This window comes from Planococcus citri, chromosome 5, assembly GCF_950023065.1.
Source record: "Planococcus citri chromosome 5, ihPlaCitr1.1, whole genome shotgun sequence".
Classification (NCBI taxonomy): Eukaryota; Metazoa; Arthropoda; class Insecta; order Hemiptera; family Pseudococcidae; genus Planococcus; species Planococcus citri.
This window is the reverse complement of record NC_088681.1, coordinates 66009483-66029703: the sequence shown is the minus strand read 5'-3', so window position 1 is coordinate 66029703 and position 20221 is coordinate 66009483. Positions and strand designations below refer to the sequence as shown.

The 20221-nt window shown below is 34.2% G+C and overlaps 1 protein-coding gene across 1 annotated transcript; it reads right to left on the bottom strand.

The window, feature by feature from the left end:
• Window positions 1-308: 308 nt before the first annotated feature.
• LOC135847714 (uncharacterized) lies at window positions 309-7795 on the bottom strand. The gene is made up of 2 exons (XM_065367384.1): window positions 7568-7795; window positions 309-4126 (listed from the first exon to the last, which is right to left on the bottom strand). The coding sequence occupies exon 2, from the start codon at window positions 4118-4120 to the stop codon at window positions 2141-2143; it is 1980 nt and encodes a 659-aa protein (XP_065223456.1). The 5' UTR covers window positions 4121-4126; window positions 7568-7795; the 3' UTR covers window positions 309-2140.
• Window positions 7796-20221: the final 12426 nt, after the last annotated feature.

Here is a 20221-nt window from a genome sequence, read left to right as displayed (position 1 = left end):
TAACCCCTGTACACAAGAAAGGAGAAAAATCAAATTTAAACAACTACAGGCCTATCTCTGTAACACCAGTATTCTCAAAGATTTTTGAGCGTCTGTTGTATAATCGACTGATACGATTCCTATCATCTAACAGCATTCTAAGTGAAACACAGTTTGGCTTCCGTCGTGGAAAAAACACTACCAAAGCAATATTTAATTTATTGAACAAAATTCTCCAAGCAGGCCAAGAAGGTGATAACTCATTGGCAATATTCTGTGATTTGTCAAAAGCTTTTGATACCATGAACCATGGAATTTTATTAGGAAAGTTGGAAAAATATGGGATAAGGGGTCCAATCCACAGTTGGCTAAAATCTTTCCTTGAAAATAGGGTACAAATTGTAAAAATCCAAAATGGGGAGACTTTCACCTTTTCTGAAGAGAAAATAATAGACAAAGGTGTCCCCCAAGGCTCCATACTTGGACCTTTATTGTTTATTCTCTATGTTAATGATTTGTCATCCTACATTAATGCACTTCTAACACAGTTTGCAGATGATACAACCATGTTTTTAAAGGGTGGTAGCTGGGACACACTGCTTACAAAAACAGAACATGTTCTCAAAAACTTGGTTTGTTGGTTTAATGCAAATTGCATGAGCTTGAACCTGGACAAAACAGTAACAGTACCTTTCAATGTAGCCCCTAGGGAGGCAGACCTGGTAGCAGAAACTCTCTCAACTCTGCCTAATGTCTCCAGTGCTGCAAAGTTCTTAGGGGTTGATGTTCAATGCAATTTAAAATGGGATGTATACATCAATAAATTAACTTGTCGTTTGTCATCTATAAACTTTTTACTCTTTCAGCTACGCCAAATTACAAATCAAAAAACTCTCAGACTTGCCTATTTCGGACTATTCCACTCTACAATGGCCTATGGGGTGGTTTTTTGGGGAGGTAATGCATCTTATGTCAAACAAATTCTCACACTACAAAAACGTGCAATAAGAACAATTTATAAAATACCTCTAAGACAAACATGCAGGCCCACCTTTATTGATAATAAAATTCTCACTACAGTATCACAATATATCTTAGACATATCTCTCATGGTTTATACTGGGGTTATAACCTTTCCAAAAATTACCCATCCATACAGTACCAGATCACGAGGTAACCTTAGAACTCCCCACCACCGCACAAAACTTCTCCAGTGTAGTACTGTATCCTCTGCAGCAAAAGTATATAATCGGATTCCAGGGAGTGTAAAAACCCAGCCAACTGCAAAAAAATTCAAAAATGCCCTCAAAGAATGGCTGATAACTAGGGCTTATTACACCCTGGAAGAATATCTCAGCTCCCTGGATCAATAAGCATTCAATTTTTATTTTTGTTTTTTATTTCTTATTTTTATTTTATTTTCTGTTTTTTTGTTTTTTCTTTTTTTCTGTTGAAAATAACCTGGTGTAGAATATCTATAGTTTTAACTCATCATATTATTATGTCTTAATCGAGTGTACTTTTATCCAATTTTAACTCTGAAATTTGTATTCTATACCTATTCAAATAATCATCTATGTCTATGTAATGCTTAACCTGATATGATGGCAGCAATGCTGCCGCACGTATCTCAAATAAAGAATTGAATTGAATTGAATTGAATGTCTCTTTCAAAAACCTCCAAAAACCATGACCCTATTTTTGGCTCATCAAAATTCATCAAAAATACTCGAATAACATTTTTGTTGAAATATTTGAATTTCTCGCGAAATTTCAACCCATTTTGACAGATCACAAAGTCAGTTCATTTCTGTTCACCTACAAACGAGCTAGCAAGCCGAGCATTGTTCTATTGACTTAACAAACCATCAAGGCCAATTTTCACTGGGTATCCTAGTTTCAAAATCTTTCGATTTGGGGGCATTTTACCCCTTCCCATAAGCCACACTCTGTTAGAATTCAGACTTCTTAAATTTCCTCTTCACTTCAATACGTTCATTTGGCCATAAATTAATGATGGAAAATTGACAGATACTTTTTAGATTAAAAAAAGCACTTGGCTCATAATTTATTACCAAAATATCACACATGTAACGTACAAATATGCACTGCTACGATAAAAATAATATAAATAGGAAGGTAAAGTTTAACACATCGTGGACTAGGCAAGTCTTATTCGATTCCGAAAAGCATAAAAAATCACTAAAGTTAACGAACACACACCGATATAAACCAGATACGACGACTGCTTTGAGTTTGAAACATCTACAAGATACTCGAGCTTAAACTCTTCAACTTTTTCATCACTTCCCAAACACCAGAGTAAAAAAGGGTACGAACAAGGTTCGTTGAATTTGGCACGAGCAGATTCATCAGCAACCAAACACTGCTTTACAGAATCCATTATACACGTTTTAATCGCCAGTCGAGTTTGTTCGATCGAAGCAAACTTATCGATAAATAACATAACTGCTTTCAAAGTAGGTAAATGGTATCTTGTGCTGATATTGACCAATAAATAATTCTGCACTCGAGGTAACGATACGAGTCGATTTTTGAAATCAGTCGATAGTTCAACGTTGCTAAAAGCATCTCCAATGAATTCATCGAGTTTCTCAGCTTCCCAGATCATGTAAATACTCAATGCTTGTTCGTTCAGCAGAGTAGTCTGCAGCAGAGCTTGTTTTAGATGCCTCAGCAGTTGCACATCTGGCCATAAAAAATTCATGAAGTCGTTCAAAGCATCGCAGAAAAACCCGCATCCGCATAATAATATAACGCACAGTGAAACTGCACTCGTGTCCATGGCCATGATGTTATTCTTGAACCGAATCATTTCATCTTTGCTTTCGAAGCACATTTCCATTACTTTCTGTAAATCATCGACATGTACGCCTCTAATCAAATTATTCCAACAGTTGACCCAAAACTGGCTTCGTTCTTGGAGAGAGGCGTATGACAAAATGGTCAATAGTAATTCGACGTTTCTCGGATACACAGAATCACTCGTGCAATGGATACGAGAAAAGCAGATTTTAAACAAGATGGGATTAGATGAAATTTCTCTGATGGTCGATAATTTCCAAGAGCTAGGGGCACTGCTCCATATTTCGCAACAGAGATTTCTGGTTCTGCGATTCTGATTGCTGGATTTTAGCTCGCAATATCTGTGCTCGTCTTCTAGCATTTTTACCACGAGATTCGTAAAAGAATTTTCACTGAAATATTTCCTGATGTAGGTCCAAGTCGGCAGGATGACGCTTTCATCAGACTGCTGATCATTTAACAGAGCATAAATCAAGTCACAGCCATTTCCACGAACAAATTCATCGAGCTGTTGATCGTCGAGTCTTGGTAAGATGAACCTAGCGAAGGATTCTTTGTCATACAAAAAAATATCGATAGCTTTCGGCATTCGACTTTCCGATGGTAAACGATTCCAAAAATACAGCATCGATGGCCTATTACCGTAATACGAGCACACAAAAACTAAAAGTTCGTCGAGAGAACCATACTGTAAGTTGGGTTGTCGACGCTGGAAATTTTTATCCAAAGTGCGCATCCAGAAATACACTAATGGAATTTCAGCATCGTCGATATGTTTCATATTTATATTACTAAACGCAGATGGCCAAATTCGTCTGATATCGTCTTCCAAACTGTAGGCACACGCGATCATGAATTTTACGATATTGTTTATTTGATCAGAACGCATCATACGTTCGGCTGTTCTGACGAGATGAATTTTTCCATCGAAATCTGCTACAAAATCGTCGAAGTGTTTTAAAATACAGGTCTGAAAGCTGCAGTTATTGTGAAGTTTAAATATTCGTTGGTAGTGATCTTTCAGCCACTTGTCCATTGAAAATCCGAATCGTTTGACGTATTCTTTGATCATATCATCGAGCACGGGTGGTATACCAGGGAATATTATAGTTTTAGCGAAGTGAAGTTCGTGGCTTGGAGAAAATTCTTGCAATTTATTGGTCGTACGATATTTATGCACTTCACAGCGCCATATTTCGATGCTAATGGCGATCGCTGATAGATTTTTCAGAGGTATTGGAGTCGGATGAATGATATCGTAAACGTGCAGAGTGATTTCAGCCATTTCCAGTTCATGATTTAGCTCAATATCCATTCTAACCTAGAATCGTAATGATGGAATTAATTGTCACTTTTCACCATAGCAAAACATTGCACGTAAAACACAAAAATTGTACACAAATTTTTCACTTGTTTATCACTAAAAATCAGGATCGATCTCTACTCAGTTTTAAAGAGATTTCAGATTCCACGTCGATCTCTACTGAGTGGTTGAAAAATTAAAAAACGCTTACATTTTTAGGCAAATTTGTGTTTTGAAAATTTGTTCATTTTCAAAATATTTTGCATTTACTTATTGATCCAAAATATGAAAAGATATTGCTTCAGAAACTGCCAATTTTATGATCACCATTTCTCATTTCAAAAAATTGAGAAAAATTACCAAAATCATGAAAAATTTTCGGTTTTTTGAAATTTTTAATCCACTGCATTCTAAAATATTTCTATTGTTTCAGAAATGATATCTTTCCTGCATGTTTTGGCTCAATTAATGCAAAATATTTTGAAAAAAAATTTTTAACACGAATTTATCAAAAAATTAACAATTTGCAAATTTTTAACCATTCGGTAAAATCCTAAAAGAGGTCTTGAATTTTAATGGTGATAGCCTAAGTCGACGCAGAATCTCTGAAACTGAACCATTTTCCCCAAAACAAGTTGGATAGGGGCAGGAGCGAAAATACATTATTTTTTTGAAAAGGCCCCTTCTTTGAAGATCTATTCTCTCTTCGAAGACTCCTCCAGAGCAAAAAATTTTTTTGACTACATTTCAACTCAAAATGGAGGTTGGAGGTGTTTACTGAATTCGGTCAACATTCTCTGGCATTTCTTGGGATCTACCCTACGGAACATGCAATGAATTTCTTCCACAATCAAAATAAACAATTCAAAACACCATTTCTAATAACACATAAAATTAAAATAAGTAATTAAGAATAAAAAAACACAACACATCACTTTCACATCCACACATTTTGTAAGATAGGTAGGTAGTATGTACTCAATTCCCCCCCCCCCCCCCAAGTAACTCGAGTAACCAAAAAAGCTTGAAGAAGTTACCAAAAAGAGACAAACCGTAAAAAAATCATGTAGAGAAAAACGGGTGAATTTGAACTATTTTGCAATTTTTTGGTTGAAAAAAGCGAGAATTTTTTGACAATTTTTGGGAACGAAGTGAAAATTTTTGCAATTTCTGGCAAAAAATCCAATATTTGATACTTACAGAGAAAAAAACTGTTGAAAATTTTAGCGAAAGGAAAGGCTTTTTGGAAATTTCTGACCAAAAAATAGACATTTAAAAATAAACAGCGAAAAAATTTTGTAAAGTTTTAAAAACACGAGAATTTTTGAAAATCTTTGGATAAAAGCAAGACCACTTAAGCAAAAAATAACTATAGTTTTTCGCAATTTTGGTAAAAAAAAAACAGAAATTCTCAACAATTTTGAAAAAAGTGACACTTTTTGAAATTTTTTGTAAAAAATAAAACTTCCTCCGGCATTATCCTAAAAAGCGAAAATTTTGAAAATTTTTGGGAAGAACGAGAATTTTTCAAATAGTTTTTTGCCAAAAGTAAGACTTTGATAGGATCTTTCAATAGGTAATGAAGAGCCAAAAAATGATATTTTTTCAATTTCTGTAAAAAAAGCAAAACTTTTGGACAAAATGATGGACTTTTTGAAATTTTCTAAAAAAAAAAAACGACAATTAAGTAGATATACTTACTTAAGTTATTTTGTACAAAAACAGAAATTTTTGTCATATTTTGATAAAACGAGAAATTTTGAAAACTTTTGGTAAAAAGCAAAGACTCGTGCAATTTTAGCAAAAAGAAGAGCTTCTCGAAAATTTCCTGCAAAAAACTACACTTTTAGACAATTTTTTTTTTTAAGGTGCAGAGTTATTGGAATTTCTCGAAAAAAAAAACAATTTTTAGCTATTTTGCTAGAATAAAGCGAGAGTTTTTATAAGTTTTTTTTTGCAAAAAACAAGGTTTTAATATAATTGCAATTTTGGCCAAAAAAGCCAGAATTTTGGATAAGCAAGTAAAAAGTAAATTTCCAGCAAAAAAAAAACGACCATTCCTAACTATTTTTCTAAAAAATTTTTCCAACATTTTGGCAAAAAGTAAGACTTTTAAAATTTTAGCACAAACAAGACTTTTTAGGAATTATTATCAAGCAAAAAAGTTATAATTTTTCGTAATTCTTGTCGAAAAAAAACGAGAATTTTTGGCGATTTTTGGCAGAAAGAGATACTTTAAACCCAAATTAAAGTCAAGTTGTATCAAGAAGCTCTAAAGTTCTCAACAAATGAAAAAAACTCTAAAAAATTACCAAAGAGGTACATTCCATGTACATACAATCAGCCCGGTTTTGGATTTAGAAAAATTCGAAGGTAGAAATAGAAACTTTTGGGTAAATTTTGATGTTTTTTTCATTTTTCTCATCTGGGGTACTTACCCTCGACTTGACATTTTAGGAATTTACGAAAATTAAAGAAGTGGATCAATTCGTAAGTATAATCAACGCTTGCACTCGTGTTGAAATTCTTAGATAAACATTATTTCTCGCAAAGGTTTAATTCACCATTTCATCAATAATTTTTCACGTAGTTCTACAATTTGAGGAGAATACTTGGAAATTGATAGATATTTGCAAGATCAAATCACAATTGATAACACTAAGGTGTTATCATTATCATAAGTTGCGAGAAATAAACATCACATAAGTAAATACCACATTGAAATTGCTCGACAAAAGAAACATACCGTATTTAATATCCAAGTCGCGAATGAATTTCAAGCATGCAATCTCAACAGCCCATTTACCCACTTGACAATAAATTCGCCGCTTTCAGCCGAAACGCCGGTTGTTTTTGCATAACTGCCACTTAAAATGCGCTCAAAAACGACAGTGAATTTGCCGGTGAAAAAAACGCCGGCTACTTTTAAGAAAACAGCTACTTAAACAGCCAGCGAATGGCAGTTTTTTTTTATTTGCCGAATCGCCGGTTAGCCCTAGTAAAAAGTCGCCGGCTACTTTTATAGAAACAGCCGCGTGTTGATTCGCTGATTACAATGCACATGCGCAACGTATGTTTCACAACTCATTTTCACAAAATTTAAAGGAAAGTACGAAGTGCGGTACATGTATACCGCTTGAAAACAAACATTTTCACGTTGCTGTGATAGCTGAATGGTGAGCGCTCTGGACTTCCACGCAAGAGTCGTGGGTTCGATCCCCGCTTGGGTTCAAAATTTTTTGTAGTTTGGTAGATTTTTCGGCGTTTTAATGAAATAAACAGCCACTTTAAACGGCCGGCGTTTTTTTACCAGCAAATTTACTGTCATTTTTGGGCCGGCTTTTTCACCGGCTTTTTCAACCGGCGAATCTATTGTCAAGTGGGTAATGCAAATTGAATATTTAAATTCATTAAATGGCCTATACACATCGCCAAATTGATAGAAAATATATCACTTACCAAGGGTTATATTTCTTCACGAGGTAGATAACACTAATCTCAGCACGTTTTTGCCACAGAACCGCATTCACGAATGCGATGAATGATGGAACCTGTGTTAACATAAACAACAGCATTCGAATGAAATAATCGCTTCGTAATAGTTTTTTCACGCATCATACACATAAGAACTAGAATACATGTTGCATATTCAAAGGTTCAAAATACTGGCAACAGCGTGCTGAAGATGAACAACATTAGCTTATCTTATTCTACGCGTAGGTAGCATTCACGATGTGAAAAATATAAACAGCATGTTGTAATGCTCTTCTCATGAATCATGATACATACCCGTACAAATAGGTATCTACCTACATACGTTAATAATCTGGAGTATCTCAATTTTAATATTAGCTTCAAATTTTAAGCCCTCCCACTGCTTTCTAGTTTCTAGCTAGGTATATGAATCGGACGAAGCTAGATGGAAAGAGCATGCAATAATATCTACATCATCAGCTAAAATTTCAGGCGCCAAAATGAATTTTTCGATTTTTTTCGTGAATTTTTGAAAATGAAAGGGCCAAAAATGAGAAAAAAAATCAAAATTTCACCAAATTAACCTAGAACGCTGAAATTTAGAATATGCCTTATTTTCGACCTGCCAAATCGATTGGAAACAGTTTCGAACAGTTTTGAGCAGTTTTCTGGCATCCAGAAGATTTTTGACCCTTGAAATTTAAAAAAAAAAATTCACCAAATGAAGTACTCTAATTTCAACATCAAACGGCTGTAAAAGATTGGCAAATTTTTGAAATTTTCAACAATGAAATTGTGAATTTTTAAATTTCGTCAACATCAAACGGCTAGGGAATGGCGAATTTTCAAAATTTTCAATTATAAAATCGCTGAACAAATTTTCTACCAAACTGGAATTTTTGCAAAGTTGCTGGAGGATCCCCAAAATCACTTGAAACCTTCTGCACTTCACTTAGCATATTGAAATTAGACTGCAGAGTGAATTTTGGCCTTCCAATTTCGTTTGATGAAATTTTGTGAAATTTTCAGGGGTATCAAAAATCTGCTGGAGGCTCCAGAACTGCTCAAAATGGTTCGAAATCGTTTCCAATCGATTTGGCGACTCAAAAATAAGGTACTCGTATGTCAATTTAATTAAATTTTGATTTTGTTATCATTTTGGGCTCAAATTTTATTTTCAAAAACACATGAAATTTCGAGTGGCGATATATTTTTACGCAAGTGTGTGTGTGTGTTTTTTTTTCGGAAATTGAGGTTGACAATGAGTTGTTTAAAAAACAAATTTTTTCCTCTATGAAGTAGTCCATCTCCCTCCTTCCCATACCCCCCCCCCCTCAAAAAGATAGCATAGTTTTCAAAAAAAAAGTTTATTCCTTCTTCTCAAGCAAGAACCTTCGTTCAAAAAACAAAACTTCATTTTTGAAAGCTTAGGTTAGGTTAAGAACGAATTTTGTTTTGTGATGAATAATTTTTGGTGGAGGGGGTTTCCCTTGCTGGAGAGAAGTTGTTTTTCCCGCGAAAGATTTTCACTATTTTTGTTCCATGAAGTTTCCATTCTCCTTTTAATTAAAAATAAAGGTTTAGTTTTTCTTCAAAAATTGAGGTTGAGTGTATACATATTTTTTGTTCAAAACTATAGGCTACATTTTCACTCCTAGAGGCTAAAATATAGTCTGCATATCTACTTCCCACAAACACGAAATGAAGCTTTAATTTTCTGTATAAAAAAGAAGTTTTCATTTTATTTTCAAAAATTACAATAGCTTTTTCTCTTCTAAGTATAAAAATGGCTCGCAAACTTTTTAAAAAACGCGAGCCCTCTGTAAAACGAGAGCTCGGTGCAAATTGCCCCACTTGCTCAACTTGTCGATGGCAGTGGAAATTTATTCAAGTATTTTTGAAAGGGGAAAAGGCGATAGAAAAAATACTTCACCCTAAAGAGTAAGTAAAATTGGGAAGCTTTGATATGAAAATCTAATTTAATCTAATCACCGTGTTACAAGACAGATGAAATGAATCTTATACTTCTTTCCATTTTTTTAAGCTTCCCGCCCCCCCCAACAGTTGGGAAGTCCAACAAAAAATTGCTCCGAGACGATTTCGTGTGAATTTTTTTAGTGTATTTTCACTTTCGTATATTTCTTGTGAAGGGGAGAGGAAGAGGATATCTATAAAAAAATGCTAAACTTTGGAAACAAAGAGTACAAATTATTACATCGAAAAAAATCGGTTGTACTAATTGAGCGATGAGGTAATTATTCAGCTTTTCCTCTTTATCTTGACTTTCTAGGGGTTTTCAAAAATTGATTGTGCCCTTTCCTTTCAAGGGAGTGTCCAAATTCTGAAAAATCTAGAAAACCTGGTGCCCCCCTCCACAGGCTAAAAAATTGAAAAGTAAAGCAAATCACGGCTGGTGAAATTTTTTTGATGCTTTTCCTATTTCCACTGCAGAATAATTTCTAACATAAATACTTATACATACATATAGTGCTGCAGCATATGACAATAAGAGTAATTGCACCCCCCCCCCCAACCGATCCTCCGGGACAACTTTTTTCTTAAAGGGGACATCCTAAGGAACATTTTAAAGCAAACTTGCCCAAAAAAAAGTTGGCCTTACTTACAAGATGGCGGCCATTTTGATTGACAGGTCAGCCGAAATCGCAGATTTTGTGTTTCAACATAGGACTTGCACGAAATTTTTCAAACATTATAAAGGTAGATCGAAGGATCGTGCAAAAATTTATCATTTGTCAAAATTTCAAGTGCTAAAGTGCGTTTTTCGATTTTTGGTGAACTTTTGAAAATCCAATTTAGGCCAAAAATGAGTGAAAAAATCAAAATTTCACCAAATTGACCAAGAAACCTGAAATTTGGAATATACCCTATTTTCAACATGCTAAATCGATTGGAAACGGTTTCAACCCGTTTTGAGCAGTTCTAGAGTCTCCAGCAGATTTTTGAAACTCGAAATACCCACAAAATTCCATGAAATTGGAGTTGTAAAGCAGAAATATATTCTAAAAACTAAATTCAATACTCTACGTAGTCAACTGCAGGTGGATTTTATGTCGTTTTGGAGCCTCCAGCGACTTTTTGAAAATTCCTGAAGCCTCCAGCAGATTTTTGAAACTTCAAATTTTCACAAAATTTCATCAAACAGGGATGGAAAGCTGAAATTCTACTCTACACTCCAATTGTAACTCCCTCTAAAGACGACTTCAGGTGGGTTCAAGTCATTTTAGAGCCTCCAGCGACTTTTTTGAAAATTACTGGAGCCTCCAGCAGATTTTTGAAACTTGAAATTTCCCCAAAATTTAATCAAACTGAGATGGAGAGTCGAAATTCATTCTGCAAACTAATTTCAATACGCTACGAAGTTGACTGCTGGTGAATTTCAAGTCGAATTGGAGCCTCCAGCGACTTTTTGAAAGGTTGTATGGCGTTTTTTTGGAAAATTGAAATTTCCTCAAAGTTGCTGGAAGCTTCAAAACCATTTGAAACCACTATGTAGATGTAGTCTGCGAAGTAAATTTCAGCTTGCCAACTCCATTTGATAAATTAATGTTGCGGGAATTTCAAGTTTCAAAAATCTGCTGGAGGCTCCAGTAATTTTCAAAAAAGTCGCCGGAGGCTCTAAAATGACTTGAAACCACCTGAAATCGTCTTCAGAGGGGGTTAAAATTGGAGTGTAGAGTAGAATTTCAGCTTTCCATCTCCATTGGATGAAATTTTGTGAAAATTTAAAGTTTCAAAAATCTGCTGGAGGCTTCAGGAATTTTCAAAAAGTCACTGGAGGCTCCAAAACGACTTGAAATTTACCTGCAGTACTTCATAGCGTATTGAAATCAGTTATTAGAATAAATTTCAGCTTTAGAAATCCAATTTGATGGAATTTTGAGGGAATTTCGAGTTTCAAAAATCTGCTGGAGGCTCTAGAACTGCTCAAAACGGGCTGAAACCGTTTCCAATCGATTTAGCATGTTGAAAATAGGGTATATCCGAAATTTCAGCTCTCTTGGTCAATTTAGTAAAATTTTGATTTTTTCCCTCATTTTTGGCCTAAATTGGATTTTTAAAAATTCACCAAAAATCGAATAACGCACTTTAGCACTTGAAATTTTGACGAATGATAAATTGTTGCATGATCTTCCGATCTACCTTTATAAAATTTGAAAAATTTCGTGCAAGTCCTATGTTGACTTGCAAAATCTGCGATTTCGGCTGACCTGTCAATCAAAATGGTCGCCATTTTGTAAGTAAGGCCAACTTTTTTTTGGGCAAGTTTGCTTTAAAATCGATTCATTTTTGATTTTTGATCTCAAAATGATCAATAATGTTCGAAATAAAAAATCAATTTTCGCCCTAGAAATAAACTTTGGGATTATAAATCTATCTCGTGACTGAAAACCGAGAAATCGAACGTAAAACATCGATTCATTTGCGATTTTCTATCTCAATGATCAATCATATCAGGGATGGAAAATAAATTATTATTTTTTTTCTTCAATAATTCGACAACGTGTGACTACATTTCCCGTTCAAAAACAAAGTTTTCATTTCAATTCATTTAAAAAAAATCAGCTAGGTGCAATATTGTATTTTTTTTCTCTAAAATTATTTAGTTCACAAATTTAAAAATAAACCGCCAGACTTCTGGTATTTGTATAGGTTACATTATACATAATATATATAAAAAAAAAACGATAACATTAATCATATGTAAGAAATGTAAGAATACAATATACATTTATAATTTATGAAAATTTTCTCTTATAGGTAGCGAATTATTAGGTACAAAAAAAAATCCTCTTCCCCCAGTTACAAAATTAAAGTTACGTTCTGTCTTCATACCAATTCAGCGTAAACGATACCAGCTAATAACCACGAAACCAACGCGTGACATAGGTTTGCTTAAATCTCGTAATTTCTTCATCGTCATTAGTTCCCAAGCACCACTTCAACACGTCGTCATAGAAATATTCACCGCATCGAATTCCAACAAAAATCGAATCTGAAGCTGCAATTTCTTTAAAACGATCAATCAAACGAGTTTTTATTTGCTGCTCAATCAGTTCCGATACAGCAAATGTTTCAATGAATTTCATAAAATCTTTAAACCAAACACCCTCGTATGATTCTAAGATCGACTTGAATAAACAAATGTGAAAAGAAGGAGACGACATCATTTGAATTTTAAAATTTCTAGCATGATCTGCGCTGCCATAAGCGACGCTGATGAGCTCGTCAAATTCTTCGATTTTACTTCCATTCGTCAGAAGATATTCATCGTAAAAAACACACTCTTCACCTAGGAAATTTGACTCTAGTAATTGCTGTTTGTAATGTCTCGCTAAATCCGAGTCAATAAAACAAAAATCCACGAAATTATTAAGCTCTTTTAATAATGGACCATTCTTCATTAACTTGATACAAAAATCGCGTACTTGTTCGCTTTTGGACAAGACGTTTTCTTTGAATTGAATAATGCTATCGTTATTTTTGAAGCACATTTCCATTATCGTTTGCAAATCATCGGCAGTTTTGCCATTGATCAGATCGTGCCAGCAGTTGCGCCAAAACTTTTTCCTCTGTTTGAAACTTGCATCAGAAAGAATAGTGAATAAGATCTGCGAAGAAGTACCAGTACTTCTACCACGAGAGTATTCGCATACTTTCAAGTTGCACGACATTTTTCGAATCATCGATCGTCTCAAATTATTCGGAGCAGTGCTCCAGATTTCACAGCACAGCTGTAACCATTTATTTGAATCGCGAATTTCTCTCATTATCAATCGATTACTCTCAACTCGCAACATTTGCAGGACTAGTTTTCTAAAAGTAAATTTCCTCATGACGTTTCTCACGCACATCCAAGAATTAAGAACAAAACTATGATCATACGTACTCGTATTATAACGATAGTGTTCATAATCCAATAGCTGATAAATGAAGTCGCAACCTCGCCCATTGATAAACTTGTCGACTTCTTGATCATTAAATTTAGGTAAAATGAACTCGACAAAAGCTTTTTTATTGCTTAAGGATAAATCAATAGCTTTTCTCATTCGAATTCTCGAAGGCAAACGATTCCAAAAGTATTCCATTGATGGTCCATTATCAGCCATACAATTATTAAACATCACTTCGTCGACAGTTTCGCCCCTTTTTTTCGGTATCCCATAAAATTCATCCCTCAGACATGCTACCCAGTAATATAATTGAGGGTTATCGCGAAAACGCATATGAGAGAAGCCTATGTTTTTCCATACAGACGGCCAAATGCGTCTAATATCATCCTCAAAAAAATACGTACACGCGATTTTAAATTTCACAACGTCGCTGAATTTGACGCAAACCATCATACGTTCCGCTGTTTTGACAAAATCAACAGAGCAGTTGTTGTAATTGCAAACGAAATCATCGAAATCGTACAAAACATTGTTCCTATGACCGTAATGAAAATAGAATACTCTGGAGTAATGGACACAGATCCAAGTATACATTATTTTTCCAACTTTCGTAAAATGTTCTTCGATCGTATCGAAGATCACGGATGGCAAATCTGGAAGTATTGTTTTTAATGAAGTACGCAGTTTTTCGTGATCAAAAGCTTCCAATTTGCAATTGTCTCGATATTTATTCATTTCACAGCGCCATACTTCGAAGGCAAATGCGATCGTTGATAATTCTTTCAAGGTTGGTAGAGTTGGTTGAAAGGCATCGTACATATCGGATATCATTTCAGCTATACGTCCAATTCTTGACTTTGACCAGATGTGGGTAATTTGAACCTAGAATCGTAATGATCGAATCAATGTTGTTAGAAGTGAAAAAGTTCAACATAATTATTATCTACTCGTATAGTGAATGAAGTCTAAAATATTTTCAAACAAAGTGATGTACATATATTATTATTTTGTTTCATCTCCTTCACTTTAATTTTAATTTTCAAGAAATCGCGAGATTGAGTACTAAACGAACCGAAGAGGTACATTGAAAGTATTTGCTCACTCACACCGAAATCTTCACTCGGGAAAATTGAATTTAGAACCTCTCAGTGCCACAAAATGGCCTTGATGCAGCAAAATAAAATCTATTTGTGCATAGACGTCTGATCAGTTCTTGCAATTCTCATAATCATAGTCCCCCCCCCCCCGAATCTTTCTCCACCCGTTTTTTCTCAGGTTCGGATACTTAAATGCAAGTTGTACATACAATATTGTTTGTTTTTTTTTTAAATTTTTTATTCGCTTTTGCGAAAATAAGTCGATAAGATAAGGGGGTATGGGTGAGTGGAGTGGAGTGGAGAAGAGGGCACCCCATATCCCACAATTTTTCCAATTAATATAATGCTCACATTGAGTAAGGTTCATTAAAAATTGTTATTTTCATTTTTGAAGTTATGGAAGTTCAAACTGGCATTTTTTTAGTTTAGGGAGAAGAATTGGCCTCCGCGAAGTAAGGGTGAAAGATTTCAAAAATTCGAGTTTCGAAAGGTAAAAACAATCTTTGAAATTTTTTTAAATCCAAAATTTTAGAACTTGAATGATGAGTTTTTAAACATTTGAATTTTGAAAATGAAAAGTAAACAGACCCTGGTGAAGCGAGGGCAGCGCTCGTACTAAATTCCTCCCTCCCCCAAAAAAGTAATTTTGTAACTGAAAAAGTTCGAAAAAGTAAGTAATTGAAAAATATGCGAGCAAAACATTTCAATACAGAAAAAATCATGAAAAAAACCAAAATAAGTACATATTACAAATTGAAATTTAATGTAGTTATTTGATATTGAATAGTTGAACTATTTCGAAAGTTTTTGACGAAAAATCGAGACTTTTGTACAATTTTTTTGCAGCAAAGTAAGGATTTTGGCTATTTCTGACGAAAAAGGCAATTCTTGGAAAAATAAAACGAGACTGACAATTTTAACAAAAGGAATGGTTTCTGGAGTTTCTGACAGAAAAGCAAAACATTTGGACAATTTAAAAAAAAAATCAAAATTTTCTGAAAAACGACTATTTTTATGAGGATTTTGTAACAATTTTTGGAAAACAGTAGAATTTTGACAATTTTAGCAAAAAGAAGAACTTTGTGAGAATTATTGGCAAAAAGAGATACTTTGGCACTTCCTGGCAAATACTTGCCCAAGCTGGGCTTTCAGATAATTTTGAAGAAAAAAATTTTAAAGCAAAAATTTGATAATTTTAGTAAAAATTAGCAAATTTTTAAGAATAAGAAATTGAGTACGCATTTTTGCAGATTTTTCAGTTTGCAACTTATGGCAATTTTCAACTGCAAAAAAGCTAGAATTTTCAGCAATAGGGAAAACTTTTGGACAATTTTTAGTAAAAAAGGAAATTTTTTAAATTTTTTTTGCAAAAAACCAAGAATTTTGATAATTTTAAGCAAAAAGCAAAACTGACTGTTTTTGGAGGAGAGCACAAATTTTTTATAACTATGTGATGAGCAGGACTGCCCCAACCGCCTATACGTGGTCTTAACGTAATTTCTCCTCAACGTAGTTTTATGATCTTGCCGACCTTAGGCAAGATTACGTGAATCTTACTGTAGGGGAATTCTGTCGAAGCAGAGGTTCAGCTCCAGCTTCGTATTCCTTAAAAAATCAGTCTTAAAAGTAACGAGTTTGAGATAGTTTCTCTTAAGCTCTAACCAGCTAAATAGGTGACCTGGGAGCCCTGCCTCGGCTCTCTGGAAACCACACATTCGATGTACCCATCCGTAGATGGTAATTTTGTACTTATAACGTGTCGCGTAGTTAATTTCCTCGTACGGACATGGTACTATTTTATATAACGCGATCTTTGTTAAATCCTGCGTAAGATCGTGGTACTTTTTTAGTCACTGGCCAGATTTATCCGGAAATCTGAGCCTTTGTCTCTACAAAAATGGAACTCCAACCCAGACCTGCCGAAGCGACTATTATTGGGGTCGCCAGGGAGAGGCAGGCAATGTGAACAGACTAAACAGAAATGTACTCAGATCATCCTAGGTAATCGTGTATCCTTTTATTCAGGGTTACGTGCACCCTTAATTTATCTAATTACATAAATAACATATCTTACGTAATTGTATCAATTGGTAGATGACGATGTGTTAATCATCTATCAATTGATCTATTTTACCTAAGAAGCTGTTTTACTTCGCTTCTATATCGCACCTCGGGAGTTATAAGGTCACATCTCAAAAAAGTGAAATTTTACAGGAGAGTGATTTTCTTTTTTTTTAAAACTTGATTCATTATTTTCATCAACTTATAATCAATTGTGAGGAATGAATAGCATGTCATTTTGAAGATTGGGTATCCTACCTTCATTTAGCATAAGAATATTTTGAAAAATAAAATCTTAAAGCAGTACCGGTGCCAGGATTTTTCCTTGGAGGGGGATAATTGGGTCAGAACCGAACAATTTTGCCGTCTCATTTTTTAGGGTGGGGGGGGGGGGGTAAAATTAAGCTTCTTGGAGAGCAGAAATCAAATAAATACAGTGGAATAGTCAGAATTTCCTCAAGGAGGGGGCAAAACCAGATTTTTAGGCATCAAAAATCGAAATTAGGAGTCATTTTCTGGAAACTGATCGTGATGTGTGGTGATTATATTATGAAAGTGAAGGTAAAATTACTGCTCGAGCGAAGTGAGAGCGAAAATTTTTAGAAAAAATGGGTCCAAACAACAAAAAAACGTTCACTTTTGCATTTTTTATTTCAAATTTTCGTTCGCAAGGGAGGACAATGGCCTCCTTCACTCCCTGGCCACGCCACTGAATAAATATGTCATTTATTTATTCACCTTTTGAAAAGGAGGGACCTCAATGACTGAAATTTGCTTGCAAAGTATTATTCAAAGTAAATCGTGTATACGAATATACCTGTAATATGGGCTTGAGAAGAAAAAAAAGGCTTCTTCTTCTCAAAAAAGATGAAAAAAAATGAACATTGGTTTGTAATCGGCATCCATCTCAGTGAAACAAGAGCGCAAAAATGCTTGGAAAATTCCCATTTTGAGTATAGCATCAAAATTTTTTCCAAAAAAATTGGCCTCTTGGGGGGGGGGGATTATCACCCAAATCCCCCCCCTTAAAACCGGCACTGTCTTAAAGAGGAAATATTTCAATGTTTGGAAAACATTTTGAGTTATAACCTTTCATAAAAAGTGATCTGGAGGCGAAAAAAAGCGTCCAAAAAAATTTTCATGAAACCAAACTTGTAGAGAATTAAATTTCCAATCGACATAATGTCGTTAGTTTTTTTCTAGAGTGCTTAGTTTTTGAGTTTTTCCCAAAAAACTAAAATTTTAATATATATGCAAATTAATTTTTCTGAAAAATGTTCTATTTTAAAAATTTTTTGTTTTGGAACAAACCTACAAAAAATACACTCCTTGTGATTATTTTACATCTTAAAAACGTTCAACACTATCGAAACTGGTTTCTGACACTTTGTATGTGCAAATTTTACTCAAAGAAAGAGGAGTTTTTTGAGATGTGACCTTATAACTCCAAACAACTTGCAATGTTATAGAAATTTTGAGTTAGGCCCTTTGCATTTTTTACATGATCTAAGCAGCATACCCGACTCAAAGTGTTATTTTTGGTTGCAGGGGGTCATGCAAACCCCAAAAATGCAAAAACATCAAAATCGATTTTTTTTGAGATGTGACCTTATAACTCCTGAGGTGCGATATGTACTTTAATTCACCCATATACCAATCTTCCGAGCCTAGCTCACCTGTGTTGTAATTTTGCCGCATAATCTTGGCTGGTTATGCTGACGCCATCGAATCTCATGGGAATACAGAATAATTTATGTTTAGACCCTTTGTAAATTATTTGGTATACTTTGCTCAACACTATGTATATATTTCTTGATTAAATTTATTGTACATACCTAATTGCTCCTTGCGTTATCATTTCATTTAACTAAAAGGTAACCAAGGATTGTTCTAAGTGAATAGTGTAGTTTGATTGACTAAAGTCTCTCCATCTTGAGCTAAGCAGGCGTCTAAGAAATATTTCCCTCTTTATGAATATTTCTTAGAATTAGCCTAACACAAAATTATAGGAATTTCTCTCATACACAGTCATTATCATACTCCTTCTTTATACTAGTTATTCCAACTCTCACTATTACAACTATTGGCTAAAAAATGATACTTTTTCGCAATATTCGTTGAAAATGGTAGACATTTTTAAGTCATTGATATTTTTTTTTAGGCGAAAAACCGGATTAATTTAGATAATTTTTACAAAGAGGAATGAATTGAATACTTCTTGATTTTTTTTGAAAAGTTTTTTCAGGTGAAAAGTGCGTTTTTTGGCTTTACATTTTATTAAAAATGTAAATGATAGAAGTATTTTTTCAAAATTCCATTTTTTAAAAAACGCACAGGAGCCCCCAACTCCGATTTTTGGAAAGAGCATGATCAGTAACCTCCATTTCTATAATTTCATATGCCCAAATTATTTTTTCCATTTTTGACGAATTTTTGAAAATTCAAAATTGATTATTTTATTAAGAAATTTGCATAAGTACTTATTCAGTAAAAATGATGGAAAATAGTCCTGAAACTTATATTAAACTCCATCGAACCAAAATTCACCACTCCTGGCTCTTCTGGAACATCAAGAAGAGCGATTTTCAATTTTTGCAGAATTTTAAAACTTCTCCAGAAGATGTTGAAATCAATTTAAGCAGTTAAAAATTGAGTTATTATGGCTCGTCCTCAACCTGTTTAAAGGGGTTCATTTAATTTCAGCCAGTTTCCAGGTGGACACCTCGAGTGCGGTTTTTTCATCAACATTTTATGTTAAAAAAATCGAAAAATTGAAAAAATTTACTTCAAAATGATTTTTTTTTACATAAAACTAACCTCTCGAATCCAAATTTTATAATTTCAAAATATTGTGAAGCTTCCAGCGCGATTTTTGATTTCTCAAGAGTTTCAACACTTTTCCAGAAGGCGTGAAAATTAATTTGGGCTCTTAAAAAATTGAATTGTGGCTTATCCTCGAGCTGGTCAACAAGTTTAACCACATTTTAGCTGATTTTCAAGTACCTACTTGCGTTTTTTGAATAACATTAATTAATGGGGAAAAAATTCAAAAAATCGAAAAATGTAATATCGAAATGAAATTATTGAAATTTGCACGATTGGTTACATTTTGTCTAAAACCAAGCTCGTGAATCCGAACTTTATAACTTGAAGTAGGTAATTGTGAAGCCTCTAGCATGGTTTTCGATTTCTCCAGAATTTTAAAATTTTTCCAGAAGGGGTAGAAATCATTTTGGGCAGCTAAAAATCGTGTCATGGGTTATATTTTACCTGTTCAAAGGGTTTACTTACATTTGAGTTGATTTACAGGTGGGCACCTCAAATGCGTTTTTCTGACCACCATTCTCCACTTATCTATCATTGAAAATGTTGGGAAAAAACGCGCTTGATGTGGATAAATCCTTTAAACAGGTGAACGATAAGCCAAAACTCGATTTTTAGCTGCCTAAATTTATTTCCATATCCCCAGGACGCTCTAGAATGGCCAGAAATGGCGAAATCTGGTTTCAGGGAGTTGATAATTAGTTTGAGGACTATTTTCCACCATTTTTGCTGAATAATATAAATTT